Below are 23,022 nucleotides of genomic sequence, written 5' to 3'. Positions count from 1 at the left end.
TGGTAGGATTTGTAAAGAATTTATTCGTAAATCAGGGTGGAAAATAAGTATTTGGTCAATAACAAAAATACAACTCAATACTCACCAAATACCAAACAGGTAAGGTGTAATTGAGCCATAGTGCTTGGTCTCTTTGTCCGATGTAAATCAATTGCAGTTAGAGGCTACATTAATTTTCTTTCTGTAAGCACTTATTGAAATCATCTGAGCACATTACAAGTACATATTTGCTTACTCTGTATGCTCAAATGTGACCCGTTATGGCCACTAGAAAAAAAGAGGAGGCCCGAAAAACAGGTGGGGGTCCTCCACCACCACCACTCACAGAGCCTGGCCACTTGGCTTCCACATTTGTGATAATGTTGGCAGCATCACATATGATCTTCACAGTGCAGAGAACACAAATTAGCATCCATTACTATAATGAAATGATTTGTTAGTTTGAAATGCTACAGGGAACTATGTACCTGTACATTAATGCTGTGGAAAGACTTCCTGTTCACATAGTCTCCTTCATTTACTGAAGGAGCAATGATTGGAATGTGAGTGCCATCTATACAGCCAATCACGCCTGGGAACCGTGAAATAAATGTAAAATTTAAGTAGTAGTTCAAGTATCACCACATCATGAATTAAATTTGTTCATCCTGCTACCTGCAATTTTGTGGCATCCCCTCTTTGATAAATCTTGTGGGTCTATGACCGGGGAACACCACAAACGAGTAACAGGAGACGTTTCAGTGCAACTGTAACATTCCTGACTGCCCGACAGATGGTAGCCTTGGAAACGTGCTCAGCGTCACCAATATTATACAGAAACTCCCGTTTGCAAAAAACCGAAGTGCAATACAAATAATATGTACAGAACTGAGAGAATGTCCGCGATGTGTCACATGAGCAATATTAGGCCTGAGGATGTTATTCAAATAAATTATAGATTGTGGCTGAAAACCGGTGAACGGTCACTGAGCTAGAATCATAGGAAATGATTAAATGTCCAGAAATTCGCCCTCTATATCCTCTGGCTCCGGCGGAGGAAGCTCTGGCGAGAATTTTGGGCTTCACATCTACTGGCTTCTTGACAAGGAAGGTTAACCGGCCGCATGTCTGAACTTCTAACGTCAGGTTTCCGATGCCAGAGGGTCGAGAACGTCAGGGTTAGTTGAAAGTAAACCTGCTAGGGAGCAGGTTAGCTTCAGGCGGAGTGTGTCGTGCATATTAACTCACTCAAGGATATAAATCTATAAACTGCGCAGTTATCTGATAACGAGCCGAAAACCGCAGAAGTTTTCGTTTACATCAAGGGTATACTATTCAGAGTTTGCACTAAACGGCGGCTCGCTCGAAATAGGAGCCCAGAATCGTATAATTCGCAAAAGAATCTGTGCAAAAATGCTGAAAAGCTGCTGTTCACAAACGCTGCGCCATGCTAATGCTGAGGCTGCGAGCTGCGAGCTGTTTTGCAAAGATAGAGATGGCAAAGATTTCTAGTCTGTATATGTGCGAAAAGTGGTAGAGACATAAGGCTCAGACGGAATTTATAAGGAGCAACTGTCAGGATTTCCAGAATAAAGTCAAAGACTGATTTTTAGCGTGCCTTATTTGCGAGAAAGCAGCAGTATTATATACATAATAACGCAGGCGGCGGGTTCCGTTCTTAGGCTTATTGCTCTTGTTTGCTAGAGCGGCTAGTGGCTGAGTGTTGAGCTGAAGATTAACTCGTGCAAAACACAACTTACCATCAGTAACTAGGGCGTCTAGAGTGTGCAACAATTTTGGTCGGCTAAATACGCTCAGCGTTGTATAATGACGAGCAAGGTACACGGCCGATTCCACTGACAAAGACGTATATATCAGCATGTACCGGTACGACGCATCAGAAATGCATACTTTGTCTTGCTCGCTTCTCACGACGGCAGACGGGCTGCGTAGACGGACTACGTGTCGGAGTCTGTAGCGATCCTGATGCGTCCGTGCCTCGCTTACTGCGATTGACGTGCTATCTTGGCGCTGATTCTGAGCTGCTAGGTTATTTCTCTCCACCAAATTCACAGAAGCGCAGGCAGAACAGAAGCCAGACAACCTGCGTCTCAGCCATATTGATCAATGTTGCATTAGATTATTGCTGTTTTGCTTCGGCTAACACCTAGTTAAAATCACAGCTCGCCTATGCACAGCTAGCGTTCTCTTCTTTATGCACGTCTCTTACTTCCAAGACCAGTTTCCAAGTCTCCTATTATCTTCTGTTATTCTGTATTATTTGCAAGCACTTATTACACCACACAGTCTATCACCCGTTGTTTTTTCCTGCTTACATATTAGCATCAACACGGCACAGCTTCTGTATCACGTGGTATTATAAGGCTCGCCCTTGTCTATTTGTGAGGGGGCAGGAGTAGTGAGCGACTTGGTTTCATGCAGAGTACGTCGCCGGATGCAAATGACGGTAGCAATCGTCGTCGTTGCGTTTTTCTTTTCGGTTGTTAAATCGTCCATTTTGACTATGAGAATGACGCGAATAATTTGAATGGCAGAGACGGCGCATTTTCTAACGATTAATCGTGCATAGGCATCAAATCCTTCTGCTCACCGGACCTGGAGTACCTGATGATTAAGTGCCGGCCATTCTGGCTACCGAGGGAATTTACAGCAGTGATTATTACGGCTGTTTACATTCCCCCACAAGCCGACACTGACCGTGCACTCAGGGAACTGTACAGCGCGATCAGCAGCGAGGAAACCGCACACCCAGAGGCAGCGTTTATCACAGCCGGAGACTTTAATAAGGGAAACCTGAAGAAAGTCTCACCAAAACTCCATCAACACATCCTTTTCAACACACGTGGAAACCGGCTACTCGACCACTGTTACACCTCTTTCCGGGATGCGTACAAAGCCCTCCCCCGCGCCCCATTCGGCCAATCAGATCACTGCTCCATCCTGCTCCTGCCCGCCTACAGGCAGAAGCTGAAACAGGAAGCTCCAACCCGGAGGGCGGTGCACTGTTGGACGGACCAATCGGAGTCTGCGCTGCGGGACTGTTTTGATCACGCGGACTGGGAAATGTTTCACGTGGCCGCCAGAGACATTGATGAATACACAGACTCAGTCTGTGGATTTATCAGGAAATGCGTGGAAGATGTCGTCCCATCCAGAACAGTCAAATCCTTCCCAAATCAAAAACCCTGGATTAACGGAGATGTTCGCGCGGCACTGGCGGCACGGAACACCGCCTTTGCCTCCGCGAACACATCGGACTACAAACACGCACATTACCAACTCCGGAAGACGATCAAAGCAGCCAAACGTGAGTACAGGGACAGGGTGGAACAACAGTTTGACAACCCTCGGAGTATGTGGCAGGGACTAAACACGATCACAGACTTTAGAGGGAAAACCAGCACACCGCAGACCACGGCCTCTCTGTGTGAGGATCTAAACGTATTCTACGCTAGATTCGACACAGCGAACACCATGAGACCGGACAGTGTGCGCACCGCGGATGACGTCAGTGCGCACACTGTGTCTGAGGAGGATGTGCGGAAGTGCTTCAGGAAGGTGAACGCACGCAAAGCTACTGGTCCGGACGGGATTCCCGGCCGCGTCCTCAGGTCATGCGCGGCTCAGCTGGCTGGAGTGTTCACGCACATCTTCAACCTTTCCCTCTCTCTGTCTGTAGTCCCAGCCTGCTTCAAAATGGCCACCATCGTCCCTGTACCCAAATCCTCCACCATCTCCTCATTGAACGACTGGCGACCTGTAGCCCTGACCCCCATCGTAAGCAAATGCTTCGAGAAGCTGGTCAGGGACTTCATCTGCTCTGCACTACCCGACTCACTGGACCCTCTACTGTTTGCATACCGCCACAACAGGTCCACTGATGATGCCATAGCCCTGACACTACACACTGCCCTGTCACACCTGGAGAAGAGAGACACGTATGTGAGAATGCTGTTTGTAGATTACAGCTCAGCATTCAATACCATCGTTCCCTCGAAGCTGGACAGGAAACTGCAGGATCTAGGACTGAGCAGCTCCCTCTGCAGCTGGATCCTTAGCTTCCTGTCTGACAGACGCCAAGTGGTCAGACTGGGCAGCATCACCTCATCCCCCATCACACTGAACACTGGTGCTCCACAGAGGTGTGTACTGAGCCCTCTCCTGTACTCACTCTACACCTACGACTGCACAGCCACTAACAGCTCTAACATCATTGTGAAGTTTGCGGACGACACTACAGTGGTGGGTCTTATCACCAATGGTGATGAGACGGCTTACAGGGAGGAGGTCAGCGCCCTGACCCACTGGTGTCAAGACAACCATCTCACCCTCAACGTCGCAAAGACAAAGGAGTTGATAGTGGACTTCCGGAGGTGCAGAGAAGTACACACCCCCATCACCATCAACGGCGCTGCTGTGGAGAGAGTGAGCAGCTTCCGGTTCCTTGGCGTACACCTGGCTGAGGATCTTACGTGGTCAGTACACACAAACAAAACAGTGAAGAAGGCCCAGCAGCGCCTCTTCTTTCTCAGGAAACTGAAAAGATTCGGCATGAGCCCCCGCATCCTCAGGACCTTCTATCACTGTGCCATTGAGAGCATCCTCACTGGATGCATCATCACCTGGTATGGCAACAGCACCGCCTACAACTGCAAAGCTCTCCAGCGAGTAGTGCGGTGCTCTGAACGGATAATTGGAGGTGAGCTTCCCTCCCTCCAAGACATCTACAGGAAGCGCTGCCTGAGGAAAGCGGGGAGGATCATCAAGGACTCCAGTCACCCCAGCCATAAACTGTTCAGACTACTTCCATCAGGAAGGAGGTTCTGCAGCATCCGGTCCCGTACCAGCAGACTGAGAGACAGCTTTTTCCATCAGGCCATCAGACTGCTGAACACGTCATAGACACCTCAGCTTCACTACTGGAACTTCAACATTATGCACTCCACACTGTATATAAATGCCACTTGTTTTGCACATATTCAACTCTGTATATTTTATATATTTTATTATTATTATTATTATTTTATTTTATTTTTTTTACTATTTAATTTGTAAAAATGTGTATACACACACACACACACACACGTAGGAAAATATTTAGTATACACATCCAGAAATGCATACACTATTATATATTGTACATATATTTATTAGTTTCAGGTTAGCCATTCTTGTATTTTGCTCGTTTGTGTTGTTGTGTTTGCACATCTCTGTTGCTTGTGGGGCTCGCACACAAGAATTTCACTCGCATGTGCTGTGCCAGTGTGCCTGCACATGTGATGTGACAATAAAAGTGATTTGATTTGATTTGATTTGACTTTTACCATCTTTTATGTATTTGCTGGTCGTCTTATTTCTTCTATTTTGCAAGCACAGTGTTGCAATCATTGTCTTTGTGGTACAATGACACAGGTAGAATGCAGGTGTTTTCATGTAACACGATGCCAGAAAGATGAGTAATGTGTTTTGAAGAGAAGATAAAACATCATGTTTGTGTTACGGAGTATAGCATGGTGGGAAAGGACGGAGAGAAACACCCCCCCCCCCCCCCCCCCTAAGTTTTGTTGGTTTTGTTTTTGAGTTTGTTTTGGATTAATTGCATGTTTTTGTGTTTATTTACGGTTGTTGCACCTGTGTGGGAGGGGAGATTTTACTCTAGCCCAGCTGCCAGTGAGGCGGAGTTGAATACAGGGAGCGGCTGATTGGAGTTCCTCTTTATAAAGGGGAGAGGAAGCAGGAAGTGTTGTTGTTGTTGTTTTTAGTAGGACCTCGGTGAAGCAGGAGAGCCCCGGAGATCCAGGACAAAGTGTGCGCATTTTTAATAGAAAGGATTTTTTTTTTAGCCTGGCCTGGTTTTTGCTTTTAACGAAACGGAGGACGTGGAAAGGAGGACGTATTCCTATGGAGCTGTGAGAGGACGTGCTGGAAAAGAGAGGACATGCTGGAAAAAAAGGGACGTGTTGGAAAAGAGGAAAACGAGCACTAGACTGGAGACCTCCTGCGCCCCGATAAGAAGAACTGGACCAGCTCGGGGAAGTTTAACTGCCGGGAGGTAATGTGGAGACCCAGCCTCGAACAAAGTTAAAGCCTGAAAAGGTGGGTGGCAAACCTGTTTTAGGGAGCTGCAGGATTGATACGTGTTGGTTGCGTGTTCGTGCAGTGACCCTCTCTCCCCTGTTTGTAACTAGGCGAAGAACTCGGACCGCGGTGGTCTTTGGGCTTTGGATCCCTGACCGGGGTTGTCTTCAGCCGGTAGTTTGCCTAGAGGAAGAACAAATAAATTTTGTGTAACCCATTGCAGTGTGTGCGTGGTGGTTTGTTGCTGGTCCCTACTAGAATTCCTATTCTTTTTGCACGGAGGCTCTCTTAACAGACCTCCCGTAACATTTGGCGTTTGTCGACAGGATTTGTGACCAGTATACAAACCTACCTGCCTTAGACTGATTAATATGGCGGATGAGTTATCTGAAACCAGGAATATGGCGTCACCATTTTTTATCGGTGCGCCCTGGGTACCAAAATTTTGTGGGCTTAATACGAATTATGAAGATTGGGAGAGTCAAATTAGCGCAATGCTCCGTGCTCAAAAGTGGTCGATAGAACAGCAATGTGATTTTGTATTGAGTGCATTAGGAGGAGAATCACGACGTGAAATTCTTATTCTGGAACAAGCGGAGCAGGATACGCCAGATAACATCTTTCTTCAGCTTAAAGAACTGTATGGGGACAAAACAGCCGTGGGTACCCTGCGTGCCATGTTTTATGAATGTAGACAAAGGACAGAAGAGCCTATTAGAAAGTTCACGTTACGCTTAAGGGAGTTGGGCCATCGCCTGCAGACAAAAGAGCCACAAGGGTTTCAGTGGGCTGACCTGCACCTGCGTGATCAGTTTGTCTTGGGTCTTAGGGAGGGTGAGATACAGCGTGATCTGCGGCGTTTATTAAGGCACGATCCTGACCTCTCATTTGAACAGGTGCGTAAAGAGGCTCTGCAATTGGAAGCGGATGCGCTGTATGGCGTACATGAGGACTCCGCTTGTGCTGTAGTAAGAGGGGATTTAAAGTGGCAGGATACTCTGAATTGGAGAGATAAGTTTAAAGTGGAGATCCTTGCAGAAATGAAGGAGCAAATTATGGATCTCAAAAATACTCTTCAGGAGGAGCTGAGGGAATTTGTCCGACCAGCACCAATGCCACGGACGTTTTCAGCTCCTAGAGGTGAGCGAGAAAGGTGGAACCTTAGTTCCCCTCAATATAGGGGAGGTGTTGAAGTGTCCGAGCCACCCCCGGTGACAAAGCAAACCCCACGGTTAGTGGAGCGACCACGGCACAAGTGGGATGAGCATGGGCAGCCTATTTGTAGTAGGTGTGGAGTTAGTGGACACATGGCAAGAGAGTGTCGGGGCACTTCATCTCAGATGGCTTTAAACGAGTAAATCCAGTCGCTATGGGCCAGGTGATTGGAAAGGATGATAGTGGTCCAACTCAGTTAAACCACCCTCAATTTTTAGGGGCATGCCGTCAAGTAGAAGTATTCATTGATGGTAAAGAAGTGACATTTTTGCTGGATACTGGGTCTAATGTAACATTAATGCCACAAGCCTGTTTTAGGAGATTGTTTGGTGAACAGGAGCCGGGGAAAGAGAGTGATCTTAATTGGCTAAAGCTGAAGGCCGCGAATGGATTGGCTATTCCTTACGTGGGCTATGTGTTAGCTGAAGTACAGGTGGGAGACATTACCCTGAAAGATATGGGAATTGTGATTTCAAAGGACGACCCCAATAATTCTAATGCATTACCTATATTAGGTATGAACATCATCGTTCCATGTTGGGATGTGTTTTTTTTTAAACCTCAGACGCAGACCCAGACCTGGCCTGTTGGCTCGACTGTAGACGCTCAACAAGCGTGGGCATCTGCTTTTCAGGACTGTCAAAGAATTCAGGCAGCTGTCCCCGTACCACAAGTAGGGACCCTGCGACCCGCTTACCGCCACCCGGTGAAGATCCCTGAGCACAGTGAGCAGGTGATTTGGGCTAGGGCCCCACAGACACTGAGGAAAGGACAATGTATCTTGGTGGAGCCATTGGAAGGGCCTAGTACAGTTGCCGTTGCTCGATCGCTAGGAACTGTCTATAGAGGCCGGGTCCCCATCAAAGTAAGGAATCTCAATCCTTTTCCTATTACGTTACGACGTTATGAGGCCCTGGCTACATTCTCCACGGAAAATGTCGACATTCAGGAACCTTTTGAAGTCACGTTTGAGCAAACCAGGCCAGGCATCGTTGAAGTGGGCGTATCCCAGGTGAGCTCGGAACCATCTGGTAAAGCTCCTCACATTGAAGTTATGACACAAGGGCGGTCGAATCTATCTATGGAGGAGCAGGAAAAGTTAAATGGTCTCTTGAGGAAGTGGGGCGATGTGTTTGCTGCCGACGAAGAGGATTATGGCCACACAGATGTAATTACGCACTCTATTCCGACAGGTATGGCACCTCCTATTAGAGAGCGGTATAGGCCAATCCCCCCTAAAATGTATCAGGAAGTGCGAGAATTGCTGAATAATATGATTCGATCAGGGGTGGTGCGAGAGAGTACAAGTCCCTGGGCAGCACCCATTGTCCTGGTAAGGAAAAAGAATGGGGAATTGAGATTTTGTGTGGATTACCGCAAGTTGACTGCAGTGACACATAAAGACGCCCATCCATTACCTAGAATTGAAGAGACCTTGACGATGCTGACTAAATCAAAATACTACTCCACCCTTGATCTAGCAAGTGGGTATTGGCAAGTGAAAGTTTCTGAAGCTGACAGGGAAAAAACTGCATTTTGTACTCCTTTTGGCTTGTATGAGTTTGAAAGAATGCCTTTTGGATTGTGTAATGCTCCAGCAACATTTCAAAGGTTGATGCAGAGTTGTTTGGGAAGTCAAATCACAGAGTCCGCTTTTGTCTATCTGGATGATGTGATAGTATATTCACCGGATTTTGACAGCCACCTAGAACATCTGCAGGCAGTGTTTGCAAGATTGAAGAGCTATGGGCTGAAGTTGCGACCTGATAAATGTGTTCTTTTCCAGCAACAGGTGAAGTTCCTGGGTCACCTGGTGAACAGTGAGGGTGTGGCTCCGGACCCTGATAAGATTGCCGCTGTACAGAAGTGGCCGGCCCCGCAGACTATTCATCAGGTGCGTTCCTTCTTGGGCTTTGCCGGTTATTATCGGCGGTTCATTGCAGGGTTTGCGGGTGTTGCTAGGCCTCTTAACTCGCTGCTAGTGGGAGTACCGAAGAATAAAAAACAGAATATCCCCATAAATTGGGATGAGGATTGTCAGCAGTCCTTTGATCTTCTGAAGCAGAAATTGCTCGAGGCTCCTATTTTAGCTTTTGCTGATTTCAGATTACCCTTCCGGCTTTATACGGATGCCAGTAAAGTGGGCCTTGGTGCAGTACTGTCTCAAGTACAAGATGGGAAGGAATGTGTGATAGCCTATGCTAGCAGAAGCTTAGCACCCGCCGAAAGGGATGATGCAAACTATAGCTCCTTTAAACTGGAGCTGCTCGCTTTGAAGTGGGCGGTGACTGAGAAATTTAAAGATTATCTATGGGGGTCTCTGTTCACAGTTTATACTGATAATAATCCATTGGTCCATTTATCGACTGCAAAAGTGGGTGCAGTGGAACAACGGTGGGTAGCCCAGCTCGCAAATTATCAATTTGATATTAAGTATCGGCCTGGCCAGGAAAATGTGAATGCTGATGTTCTGTCTAGAATGCCATTGCAGGTGCAACCCCAGGATTTGGTGCCTCCACAGAGGGTGGACGAAAAAGCATGGGTTCAGGCTGTGAACATCGATTGGGATCCAGGATGCTGGCAAGGCTTACAAGAGCAGGACCCCACGCTGCATAGCGTGAGATACTACATGGCCCGAGGAAAGATGCCATCTGGGGAGGAAAGACGCCAGGAGCCTACTGCAGTCTTAAACTACATGAAACAATGGTCACGGCTGGAGTTGTTGGAGGGTGTTCTGGTCCGCAGGGGGGTGGATTCCAACACCTGTGAGGCGTACTACCAAATCCTTGTTCCTTTGGAGGAACAGCAACCAACATGGAAGGCTTTCCATGAAAGGAATGGTCATTTGGGGGTGGCAAAGACACTTTCGATGCTGCGCCGTAGTTTTTATTGGCTTCAAATGGAGAAGAGAGTGCGGGACTGGACAACATCCTGTGAACGGTGTGTACGTCATAAAGGTCGTGGTGACGGTCAGGCCCCACTTAGTCCTGTTCTTACACACGCACCTCTCCAAACCGTGGCAGTTGATTTCCTGACATTAGGTAGACCGGCAGACTCATACCAGTACATTTTGGTCGCCACTGATTTGTTTACAAAGTATGCTTGGGCAATACCTACCAGGGACCAGACCGCTGCAACTACAGCGAAGATGTTGTTGAAACATATTATTCAGCCAATTGGATGCCCAGAACAACTGCACTCGGATCAAGGTGCTAATTTCGAGTCCGCCCTCATAAAGGAGCTCTGTCAGTATTATAATTGTCGGAAAAGTCGAACTACTGCCTATCATCCTCAGGGAAATGGGGCCTGTGAACGTTTCAATCAGACATTAATAAATATGCTGTCCACCCTAGAGGAAGAGAGGCAGACTCGGTGGGTACAATGTTTGCCCGAACTGCTCCAGGCTTATAATAACTCTGTCCATGCGTCTACAGGTTACACCCCCCATTACCTGATGTTTGGATGGAATGCTCGTCTGCCAGGCGAGCTGTTTATGGGGACGAAGAGACCCATGGAGTCAACCACGACGCAGGAGTGGGTGAGGAGACATCATGAGCGCTTGAGGCTGGCATACCAGATGGTGGAAAAGAGCAGCCAGAAGGCTGCAGGCCGGATGAAGGACAGGTATGATGTTGGGGCTAGGGCAGCACCATTGCTCCCGGGGGAAAGGGTTCTAGTCCATACGACAAGAAGGGACGGACAGGGTAAACTGGCAGCACACTGGGAGGAAGAGATCCAAATTGTAGTTGGCCAGCCAAACCCTATGAACCCAGTCTACAGAGTTCGGCCAGAAGGTAAAGATGGGCCTGTTAGAGTGGTCCATCGTAATCGCCTGCGCATATGTACTTTCTTGCCTTCCGTCAATGATAAAACAGGAGGTGGCGCCTTAGAACCAGGAACGGCAGCTGCGCATGATATAGCGACAGCCTCAGACCAGTGGTTACTTCTATGGAGTATGGCACAGCAGATGCCAGGGCCAGGTCACTATCCGTCCTCCAACAAGTCCGCCCCTGCAACTCAGGAGGGTTTAAGGAGATCTGCCCGTGAAAATCTCGGGAAGCCCCCACCTCGATATACTTAGTAGAGTGCCCGAGGACGGGCTAGGAAAAAGTTGGGGTGGGTGTCACGGAGTATAGCATGGTGGGAAAGGACGGAGAGAACCCCCCCCCCCCCCTAAGTTTTGTTGGTTTTGTTTTTGAGTTTGTTTTGGATTAATTGCATGTTTTTGTGTTTATTTACGGTTGTTGCACCTGTGTGGGAGGGGAGATTTTACTCTAGCCCAGCTGCCAGTGAGGCGGAGTTGAATACAGGGAGCGGCTGATTGGAGTTCCTCTTTATAAAGGGGAGAGGAAGCAGGAAGTGTTGTTGTTGTTTTTAGTAGGACCTCGGTGAAGCAGGAGAGCCCCGGAGATCCAGGACAAAGTGTGCGCATTTTTAATAGAAAGGATTTTTTTTTAGCCTGGCCTGGTTTTTGCTTTTAACGAAACGGAGGACGTGGAAAGGAGGACGTATTCCTATGGAGCTGTGAGAGGACGTGCTGGAAAAGAGAGGACGTGCTGGAAAAAAAGGGACGTGTTGGAAAAGAGGAAAACGAGCACTAGACTGGAGACCTCCTGCGCCCCGATAAGAAGAACTGGACCAGCTCGGGGAAGTTTAACGGCCGGGAGGTAATGTGGAGACCCAGCCTCGAACAAAGTTAAAGCCTGAAAAGGTGGGTGGCAAACCTGTTTTAGGGAGCTGCAGGATTGATACGTGTTGGTTGCGTGTTCGTGCAGTGACCCTCTCTCCCCTGTTTGTAACTAGGCGAAGAACTCGGACCGCGGTGGTCTTTGGGCTTTGGATCCCTGGCCAGGGTTGTCTTCAGCCGGTAGTTTGCCTAGAGGAAGAACAAATAAATTTTGTGTAACCCATTGCAGTGTGTGCGTGGTGGTTTGTTGCTGGTCCCTACTAGAATTCCTATTCTTTTTGCACGGAGGCTCTCTTAACAGACCTCCCGTAACATTTGAACAAAGATAAGCAGCAGACACGTCTGTGTGTGAGTTGTTCAGGTTCAGTAAGAAGGTAATATGTCTGCAGAATTTGTAATTCTTATGAAGATATTGCTTGTACAATAAATAAAATCCCTTTAACTTCTTCTGGAGAGTGTCTTTATATATTTAGTCATTTTGGGGCGATCCTTTATTTAGTAGTAACTCTAGTCGGGGATATATATCAGAGTTTACTTTCAGATATGAGCATTGTGTTTCCTGTGGATGAATGAATGAATTATTTATTTATGTAATTTTTGAAAGACTGGCTCATGTAAAATCTCTGAAAGTATGACAAAGCTCTCCTGTTACACTTTATGGACACCTGAGCGTCACCATGAGGGCCTGTCTTTATTCACTTTATTCACTGAAATCCACTTTTATAATGAATTCACAGTAATCACTGACACCTTCAGAGCATTACATTCATTAAAGACGTCTTCTACACCTACTCTTCCAGACGACCGACACATACTTCAACCACTGCAGGTTAACCAGCCACTCATCAGTAAAGCAAAAACTAAATGTAAATGTCCTCATGTGGAAAAGACTGAAACACAACTCCCATATATCACTAATGTAACAGATCCATTTAGGGAGAGTGAGAACACTAGGCTGGATGTGTTTTAATGCAGGAACATTCATCATGTCTTCAGTTCAACAAATCATTTACATTGAATATGTGAGCTGGATGGTTACACGACACAATGTGATTGTCAACAATAACTGCAATGAACGCTGGTTTGAGGGCGGAGTCAAGGAGGCCATTTACGTGAAAAGGGAAAGACCCTCTCTGAATCAAGGAGGGGGCCTAAGGGTACATCTGTCACCATCTTACAATGCTGTGATTGCAGCCGTTCTCCAACTCTCTGTGAATGGTACTCAGGACCATTGATCAGTGGTTGTTGATCAATGGTCATGAGAATTTGCATAATCATGATTAAGGAACTGACCTCCCAGCCCATTGTTCCTTCAGTCGGCTGGTTTCTCTGACTGAAAACGCTACGTCCAGAAGAACAGAATCAACTTTTGGAGATTTACTTCCCTGATGATTGAGCACGCATCAAGACCTTTTAATCAGGCCAACAAATATCTTGTACTCAATTTTAGCAGCAGCCATTGTGACACTGATGATAAAACTTGTGTAAAAGTGCGAAGCTGTAAAAAAGTAATTATAAAAAAGCGTTTTTGTAGCTGAATGTTACTGGATAGCTGTTTCATCTGTAACACATCAAAATAACCTGCTAATGTTTAATAGGCTATAAGGAACACACTCACTTCCTGAGCCCTGGGCAATAAGAGACGTTTTGTGTTTTATAATTTATTGATATGTTTGATCCTTTCTGACCTGCGTTAATGAAGCAGTCATTAGAGCACCATGTCCGCTAGAATAGTTCTGTAGTTTGATGCTTGAGTCGTTGCAGACTTGTTGAAACTCCCTCACCCGTCAAAGCAGCGTCTTTGTTATTCGAGTCCAGCAGATGGCAGTGTTTCACTGTCTGACGGCTGTCTGAAGCTTCAGCTGGATTATCCGTTTTCATGTTTGATTAGAGGTTTGTGTGTGTGTGTGTGTGTGGGTTTTTAGCCACGAGTTGTCCACGATAAAGCATATTGAATGGCCTGTCTAATATTGTTAGAATTCTCCTTTGGGTTAGTTTCATTACTCAATCGGGACATTTATTTGGAAAAAGAAAAAAAGAGGGAAAAAAAAGAAAAAAAAAGAAAAGAATTAAAAATAAATAAATCCTCATAGTTTACATTTACAAATATCAATACTGAATGTTACGTCCCTCTGCAGCTTCTAATCGTCTCAGTGTTTTCAGCTGGTGCTAATTGGCCACACCTAGTCAGGTGTGGATAAAAGCATACCTGAGGCAAGCTTCCCGGCAGTGCACTAGTCTTTGCCTTGGTGGCACCAGCCATTTTAGCCAACCTGGTTTTCCATTTTAGGATGAAACCTCTTCTCACCCACACTCTGCTATTCATCTCTGTTTTTATGTTGCGGCTTTTGAGCCGGGTCGTAACACTGAAGATTACAAAGATCAACATTAAGACCAGTCTGTGCATTCAAAGCAGTGACAGAAAAGAGTGTGGGGCATTAACCCCCACTCACTTCACAGTTCACGTTCACAGCGAGCTTCGTCGAAATTTACAATGAGACCCTGAGGGACCTTGTGTTCACCGGCAAGTCCAGCAAGAGACCTGAGCATGAGATCCGCAAGACAGCCAGCAACGAATTGACAATCACTAATCTCACCTATGAGCGGGTCTCCAATGAGGATCAGGTACAGCAGACAGACATCTGTAGCTCAGAACAAATTAATTTCAAATCTGCTGACAAAATGTTACCAAACTTTGAAAATACATCAAACTTTATCGATGCTCTATGTTTTAAAATGTTCCCTCGTCCTCTCAGGTTCTCCGTCTGATTGCTTTGGCCAATCAGAATCGCTCCACTGCCCAGACAGCCCAGAATGACCGCTCGTCTCGCTCCCACTCAGTCTTCCAGCTGGATATTGAGGGAGTTAATGCCGGCAGGGATGTCAAGTGCAAATGTATCACACTGGAAGTACCAGCATCAGGAATGTGGTTTCTTCTTTTTGGATCTATAATATTTAGTCTGGTTAGTTATTGTTACTGTAACCAGTGCAAAATCTGCTCTGATGACTCAACGTTAATGTTTGAGCCCCTGAGCGCTAAAAGAAGTGTTTTGTAAAGTATTAAAACTACCTTTAATGGAAGGAAAAACGGATCACTGCTTCCTATAAGAGTTGGTTTTCTCTGTGTGTGTAGCCACTCTGTGCCTGGTGGACTTGGCTGGCAGTGAGCGAATGGTGAAGAGCCAGTCTCAGGGTGACCGTTTCAAAGAGATGACCGCCATCAACAGCTCACTGTCCAACCTGGGCGTCGTTATCGCCGCTCTGGCCAAAAAGGTCTGCAGCTGCAGTTTCTGTAGTCTTAGATGTCACACCTGCTTTCTTTACATTTACATTATTAATGATTTTTTTGGCCTTTGTGTTCCAGGAGACTTGCGTAGCTTACAGGAACTCGAAGCTCACGTACCTCCTGCAGGGATGTTTGGGGGGGAAACGGCAAAACGTGAGTTTGTTGACATCACAAATCTTTATAATGACGACACATAAAACTGAAGGAATTTATCCCCAAAAAATATTTAACAGCGTTTGATCTCACCACTTCAGATTGTGACTGTTTATTCTTTGGCACTAATTTTGGATGTCTTTATTTGCAGCTTGATGTTTGTTAACATTGCTCCGGAGCCCGACAGCTTTGGGGAAACTCTGAACTCATTGAGGTTTGCCAGCAAGGTCAGTGCAGTCTTGTTTCCAGTGTTCATTGGACAGAGTACATTAATGATGTCCTTACATCAGCTGTTTATGGTAAACCAAAGCCATACTCCATATCCATTTTAATACCTTGGTGTGTAATTCATACTCACATTTTGTCTGAAGAGTAGGGATGTTCCTGGCGTCTTATTTACTAGTCGACTAATCGAGGGGGAAATAATTAGACTAACCAACTAATGTAAAACTAAGGAACATTCAGATATTGAGTTGATTTTCAGAACTGATTAATAGAAACTGTCAAACTAGACGCAGAGGTATCTTAAACCATTCATCACATTCTGTTAAATACAAATGAAAATGCGTTACTACAAAAGATGTTCTATTAAAGTATGACAATCATTTGAGAATCTAAAAGTACGTCTAAGTGTGGCGAGAATGATTCAGGTAATACATTATACAGCCGTTTTCTAGTCAGGTTGTGGGGGCAGCAGGAAGGACTACTCCTGACCACAGCTGATAGATGTAAACTGGCTAGCATGACCAAGGATGCTGGGGCCTCCTACTGGTAGGACGTGCCCAGCTGGAACAGCCTCCTGGCCAAGGTGGCTGTCACCTTTTGATGTGAAGGAGTAGTGACTCTACTCTGAGCCCCTCCCCCATTGACTTAACTGCTCTCCTAAAGGAGAGGTTTTCCACCTCTCAGGAAACTAATTTCCTCTGAGTGTATCTGCGATCTCAGTGTTAACAAGAAGATCAGGGTAGATTAATAGATTTATGGCGTTTCTCAACAACAGTGCACCATCTGGTGGTAGATCGCTGCCTAACATTTAGAACACAATGTACCAGCATTGGGCATCAATTAAAATGTTAACAATTAGATTGAACGACTGGTAAGTCTGATACAGACTAGTGACAATTAGTCGACTAGTCACATAAATCCCTGATAGAGCCCACAGAAGTGGCCTGCACCATGTGCGTGGCTTGCTTTGCAGTTTAACCACCAAAACACTCGTCTGCAGTGGAATTTCTTTGAGCTAATCGATTCATTTATTTCATTTCTTCTTCTAATTAATGTGGAAAATGGTGGCAAAGGTGGCTGAAATGAGTGATTCCTAGAGTTACATGTCAGTTTACAGCATAGGGATTAAGTTTACAGTATAAATACCACTGAATTGTACAAGGATTTGAAGTTTCACTGTAACTTTAACATTTTTGACAATTTTGTTTTGTTTTCTCCCCCACAGGTGAACGACTGCGTCATCAGGACAGCGACTGCCAACAAAAAGTAGAAATTATTAAAAAAAAAAAAACCCTGAGTTTTCTACTTTTTAGGTTCATCTCAGGTTTCCACGCTGAGTTGGTCATGACAGTTGCCATGTGTGATGGCATGCCACACATGGTAAGCTCCACACCTCACCACCCGTTGATTCACTTTAGTTTAATTTACAGTCACTACTTTAAAATATTCCATTTATTGTTCAATATCGTTTCTTTATTAAATGTATTCATTTTTCCATCACACCTTCCAATGTTTATATGGCGTGCACACATATTAACCTTGCAAGGTCAAAGCTCTGTTTTATGTTATATTAATACATCTTTGTTTGAGTTACCTGGGGGTTGGTGTCTCCTCCTGTCTGGCAAAGGGCTGGGAGACCTGAAGTACTACTGACAGCCTAATTGGATTGCACCACATGCAGGTGAACGACTGCGTCATCAGGACAACAAAGTAGAAATTATTAAAAGAGTAACTTTTATATATGTGCGTTTAAAGCAGGGTGTCAGTTTTTTTTGTTTTTTTTCCACATATGTTGGATTATGTTTCTATATATATACTTTGTAAAGGGTATTTTAAATTAATGAAAATGAATAAATATGATTGTTTCTTTTACCTGTTTCGATGTCTGCCATATCATTAGTATGTTTCGTGGGAATTAAATGTTTATTTAACATGTACGCTATTACATTTACTCTACAAATAAAACCAAATTTAAAGGCTGTTGCATTTTATTGCCTTTTTTCTTTCCTTTTCTTAAAGTTATGAAGGCATCTTGGATGCCATTTCAGTGAGTGGGGGTTAATGCCCCACACTCTTTTCTGTCACTGCTTTGAATGCACAGACTGGTCTTAATGTTGATCTTTGTAATCTTCAGTGTTACGACCCGGCTCAAAAGCCGCAACATAAAAACAGAGATGAATAGCAGAGTGTGGGTGAGAAGAGGTTTCATCCTAAAATGGAAAACCAGGTTGGCTAAAATGGCTGGTGCCACCAAGGCAAAGACTAGTGCACTGCCGGGAAGCTTGCCTCAGGTATGCTTTTATCCACACCTGACTAGGTGTGGCCAATTAGCACCAGCTGAAAACACTGAGACGATTAGAAGCTGCAGAGGGACGTAACACCACCTCCCTTAAAAGGGTTCCTCTAGGACCCCTAAACAAATTAAAAGTTCCTCTGAAGCAAGTTGGCATCTTTAAGCATGGATGCCCCTACATGAGGATCTGAAGTTGCCACACTGAACACACAAAAAGTAACATGTGACCAACACAAAAGAGCACAACAGTCAAACCCAAAATGATTACCTGACCTGCTACAACACAAAACCAAAAGTACACTAAAAACAACAAATCCCTTACTTTCCCTACCCTAGTCTTCAGTGGTGTACCAGGCTCGAGGCAACTTTAAACGCGAACTCGAGAGCAGGCAGCAGACCAGAGATAGTCTCCTACCAAACTCTGAAGCGTACCCCCACCCAGGATAGCCACCAAACACAAACTAAAACAATAAAGCAAAACAACAAACAAGTGCTTCGATGGAAGGGCAGCACAGTCACCCAGCTGAAACACACTAAAGGGAGTTTGCTCAATTACACTGAACACCATCACTCACCCACTTAAAAGCAAAACAAACTGACATTCAGTCTCCACTAAAATGTCCAAAGATCCCGGACGAGCCACCACTTATGTTATGTATAGTGTGATTTGGCCATCTGAACATGCTACCTATATAAATCCCAGCAGGAAGCATGTTTTAATAGTGTGATTGGGTCATCTGAACACGCTACCTATATAAATCCCAGCAGGAAGCATGTTTTAATAGTGTGATTGAGTCATCTGAACACGCTACCTATATAAATCCCAGCAGGAAGCATGTTTTAATAGTGTGATTGGGCCATCTGAACACGCTACCTATATAAATCCAAGCAGGAAGCATGTTTTAATAGTGTGATTGGGTCATCTGAACACGCTACCTATATAAATCCAAGCAGGAAGCATGTTTTAATAGTGTGATTGGGCCATCTGAACATGCTACCTATATAAATCCAAGCAGGAAGCATGTTTTAATAGTGTGATTGGGTCATCTGAACACCCTACCTATATAAATCCAAGCAGGAAGCATGTTTTAATAGTGTGATTTGGCCATCTGAACATGCTACCTATATAAATCCAAGCAGGAAGCATGTTTTAATAGTGTGATTTGGCCATCTGAACACGCTACCTATATAAATCCAAGCAGGAAGCATGTTTTAATAGTGTGATTTGGCCATCTGAACACGCTACCTATATAAATCCCAGCAGGAAGCATGTTTTAATAGTGTGATTGGGTCATCTGAACATGCTACCTATATAAATCCCAGCAGGAAGCATGTTTTAATAGTGTGATTTGGCCATCTGAACATCCTACCTATATAAATCCAAGCAGGAAGCATGTTTTAATAGTGTGATTGGGTCATCTGAACATGCTACCTATATAAATCCCAGCAGGAAGCATGTTTTAATAGTGTGATTTGGCCATCTGAACATCCTACCTATATAAATCCAAGCAGGAAGCATGTTTTAATAGTGTGATTGGGTCATCTGAACACGCTACCTATATAAATCCAAGCAGGAAGCATGTTTTAATAGTGTGATTGGGCCATCTGAACACGCTACCTATATAAATCCCAGCAGGAAGCATGTTTTAATAGTGTGATTGGGTCATCTGAACATGCTACCTATATAAATCCAAGCAGGAAGCATGTTTTAATAGTGTGATTGGGTCATCTGAACACGCTACCTATACAACGGAGCCATTAACCACGTAAGGTAGCATATTCTGATAAGTTAGCACGGATTGATAGACAAGACTATAAATTTACGCTACGGTAGGATGTTTTGACAGAACACCGGTTCTCGTCGCCAACATTTTTCTTTTGTTAAGCTTACTGTTATCAAGGCATGGTAAATGAACAGTAAACCTTGCCTGACGACTAATCTTCCCGTTTCCCTCTCATTGATTTATTTGGGTTGTCATGGCAGAAGTATTAAACAATGCCTTTTATTAGAACATAAGCATTTAAATGCAGTAATTGTATTTGAATTAGTTAAATATGAGTGGGCAACTCTGACCATGACAAGACTGCATTTGCTCTAAAGAATTAATAAAAAATTTAGACATATTGTTGTCATTATTTTTACTCTTCAATTTTATGTGTTTTTTCTTTAAGATGGTATCAGAAGTTGCTCCTCCACCATGAAAAAAACCATCTGCATATATTCTTTCACTACATCCACGATTCTCCTCTGTGGTCTTCCTCATTCATCCTGTTTGGAGCTTAATGTTCAACATCCTTTATCTATTAAAATTACAGAAGGAGAAGAAAGTAATCATCAGAGCAGGAATCATGATAAATGATAAATAGATTACCAGTACATACAAACATAACACTTGCATAATTTCTCTGATAACGCTGCATTGGATGGGTTTATTAACTGTGGGCTGAAATTGTACTACAGTCTGCTGGTGAGGAACTTTTTTGAGTGTTGAATAAAATGTCCTCCACAATCTGTATATGAATTGTCATTAAAACCACAGAGATTCTTACTTATAAAGGAAAGAAAAGTGGGACAAAGCCCATCAACATATAGTGTATATTTTCTGAAACATTACAAAGATGCAGGTAATTCTGGGTTCACCTGAATTACAGATTAGACTGGTGGACAAACAGATGTTGTGTACAACTGGTGACAGCATCAGTGACAACAAATTAATCAGCGAGGCTGGAAGCAGAATTAGGAGGCGTCAGAGTCAGCGAGGGTCAGAGATCGACGAACAAATTGCCCACCTTCATGGATAATGCATCCCCCTCAGAAGGATTGAAAATTAGGCCACGAAGAACAGTTCAGGAAACCTATTTTGTTTCGTCTGTGAAACTGTATAAATAAAATGTAAATTATGTTAAAGGCAAACACATTTGTAAGCCATAAGAAACAAACATGCTTTGCAATATACCTTCAAACATCTGTATAGATTTGATACATTATTTATTAACTGAATTTGCTAACATGTCTTACATAGTGAGTGTGTCACGGCTGCCGAGGCGAGCCGTGCGGAATAAATGAGGATCCAATCGCAGGCAGTCGTGGAGAAGTGAAGGTGATTTATTGAACACAAAAAGAATGTGGACAAACAGCAAACGGGGCTCGAACTAAACTAAACTGGGAAACAACTAAACTACAGAGCACAATCCTGATTGAAAACGAGCAGAGGAGAATGACGATGAAAAGCAAGGAGAAGGCACGGTGGATACACTGAGTAATACAGACGAACCGGCAACATGCAGGAGAACACACAGGGCTTAAATACACACACACCAGTAATCAGGGGATGAGAGACAGGAGGGCAACACAGCTGGGAGAAATCAGAGCTGATGGGACAGGGGAAATGTAAACTGAACATACTCACATCAGACAGAGACCTTCACAATAAAACAGGAAACTCAGACACGGGGAACCAAACAAGACACAGATCTAAACAGACAGCTTCACAAACAGATGGGGTGACACCATAGACAGACAGAGACACAGACTCAAAGGCAGACCGAATATCACACATAGAACTCAAACAATAATAATAATCACCATCATCATCATAAACTAGAAAATGATAACTAAAAGCACTGGGTCACTGACCCAGGACCATGACAGAGTGTTTCTTTTACTGATGATATTTCAGTGATATGTATTTTTTATGACTAAATAATGCTCTATCGAACACCTGGCAATAACAGCAGGTGTGGCAATTTTGTAATTTGTTGTTTAAATTTGATATTATTGTAGGCAGTATATTTTCTTAGCCTTTGTCATACTCATGCTTAACCCTCTCAGGCTCAAATTAAGTTTTTGTTGCTAATGCACAAAAGAATACCTGCAGTGGTACTTCTGAGTAAAAAACTCATGAAATATGTATGTGGGGTGATCAGGTTGTTAGCTTTTAACTGTTGCATATCTGCAATGCCTGCCTTGAGAGGGTTAACAAAGCAATCTCAGAAACCGTACAGTAATCTTGGGTGTGTGGGGGTCACCCAGAGTCAGAATCTAGTGAGATATCAGTGTCACCTCTTACAGTTTTCCTGTAATCTGAGCTCAAATATGAGAAAATATAGAGTACAGTACAGTAAATTGGGTAAATTTTACTGTTAATTTTCTCTGAATCGTACAGTAATTTGGGCTGTGGATCACAGGGTGGAGTGGAAAAAGTGGAAAAGTGGAGATGAACCAAAACTGGGAGTGGATTGTGAAGTACAATAGTGTCAGGACCAGAGTTGGTCAAGTTACTTGAAAAAAGTAATCAGTAACTAATTACTGATTACTTCCCCCAAAAAGTAATCCTGTTACTTTACTGATTACTTATTTTCAAAAGTAATTAATTACTTAGTTACTTTTTAAAAACACGATTTACAACCTGAATAGGTGATAAAGCGATAGATCTTTCAGCCCAATTCTACTTTTTCTGCATAATTCATCATATAAAATGTAATCAAATGGAAAAGTCTCTCTTTTTAAAACTTGTTTAATTAGTTTTAATCTTTTAACTTTATGCATCAAGCAAAAATTGAATTATATGTAACATTCTCTGACTGGAAGAAATTTGTTTAATATTTAAACTTATTTTCTGCCCATTCCAGCACATAAAATAAATATTTTTTGTGTTTACACTCACTCTTTCAAATAGATGCAAGTAAAACACAGCAGAAAATAAATAAAATCAAAGACTAGCGGTCCTTTGGCTCTATTTTCACCTGTAAAGCAGGAGTAGGGTAGGCGGAGGTTTACCCTGGTGCAGGTGTGCCGCGGTCAGTTGAAGAATCCGCGAGTTTCTCTGTGACTTTCCCATTACGTCGTAGCGCACTCGGTGCTTGCTTGGAAGTTTAGGGTTTTTTTTCGCTGTAAAAAGAAGTTTTCTTCCCACGCACAACGGACACTAATGTTTTTGTCACTTTTTATGGAATCAAACTCAAAGTAAGGTCAGTACTTCCACGCTTTAAACGCTGCACGCTCATACTCTCTCCCGCACTCGATATATTATCCATTGTTGATCTGCACACAGCTGTTGTCACGGACGTTGCACTTGCTTACGT

At 44.1% G+C, this 23,022-nt stretch overlaps 1 protein-coding gene across 1 annotated transcript; it reads left to right on the top strand.

Annotated features, from left to right (window-relative positions):
• Window positions 1-14,422: 14,422 nt before the first annotated feature.
• Window positions 14,423-17,623, top strand: LOC113017557 (carboxy-terminal kinesin 2-like; the record flags this gene model as incomplete). Its single annotated transcript, XM_026160707.1, has 7 exons — window positions 14,423-14,605; window positions 14,737-14,875; window positions 15,114-15,253; window positions 15,345-15,419; window positions 15,571-15,646; window positions 16,870-17,024; window positions 17,235-17,623. Coding segments are annotated over 5 exons (552 nt in total), but the record flags the coding sequence as incomplete, so codon positions are not given.
• Window positions 17,624-23,022: the final 5,399 nt, after the last annotated feature.

The sequence above is a fragment of the Astatotilapia calliptera genome, unplaced genomic scaffold (genome assembly GCF_900246225.1).
Source record: "Astatotilapia calliptera unplaced genomic scaffold, fAstCal1.2 U_scaffold_15, whole genome shotgun sequence".
Lineage (NCBI taxonomy): Eukaryota > Metazoa > Chordata > Actinopteri > Cichliformes > Cichlidae > Astatotilapia > Astatotilapia calliptera.
The sequence above is the reverse complement of the archived record's forward strand: the minus strand, read 5'-3'. Positions and strand labels throughout refer to the sequence as shown.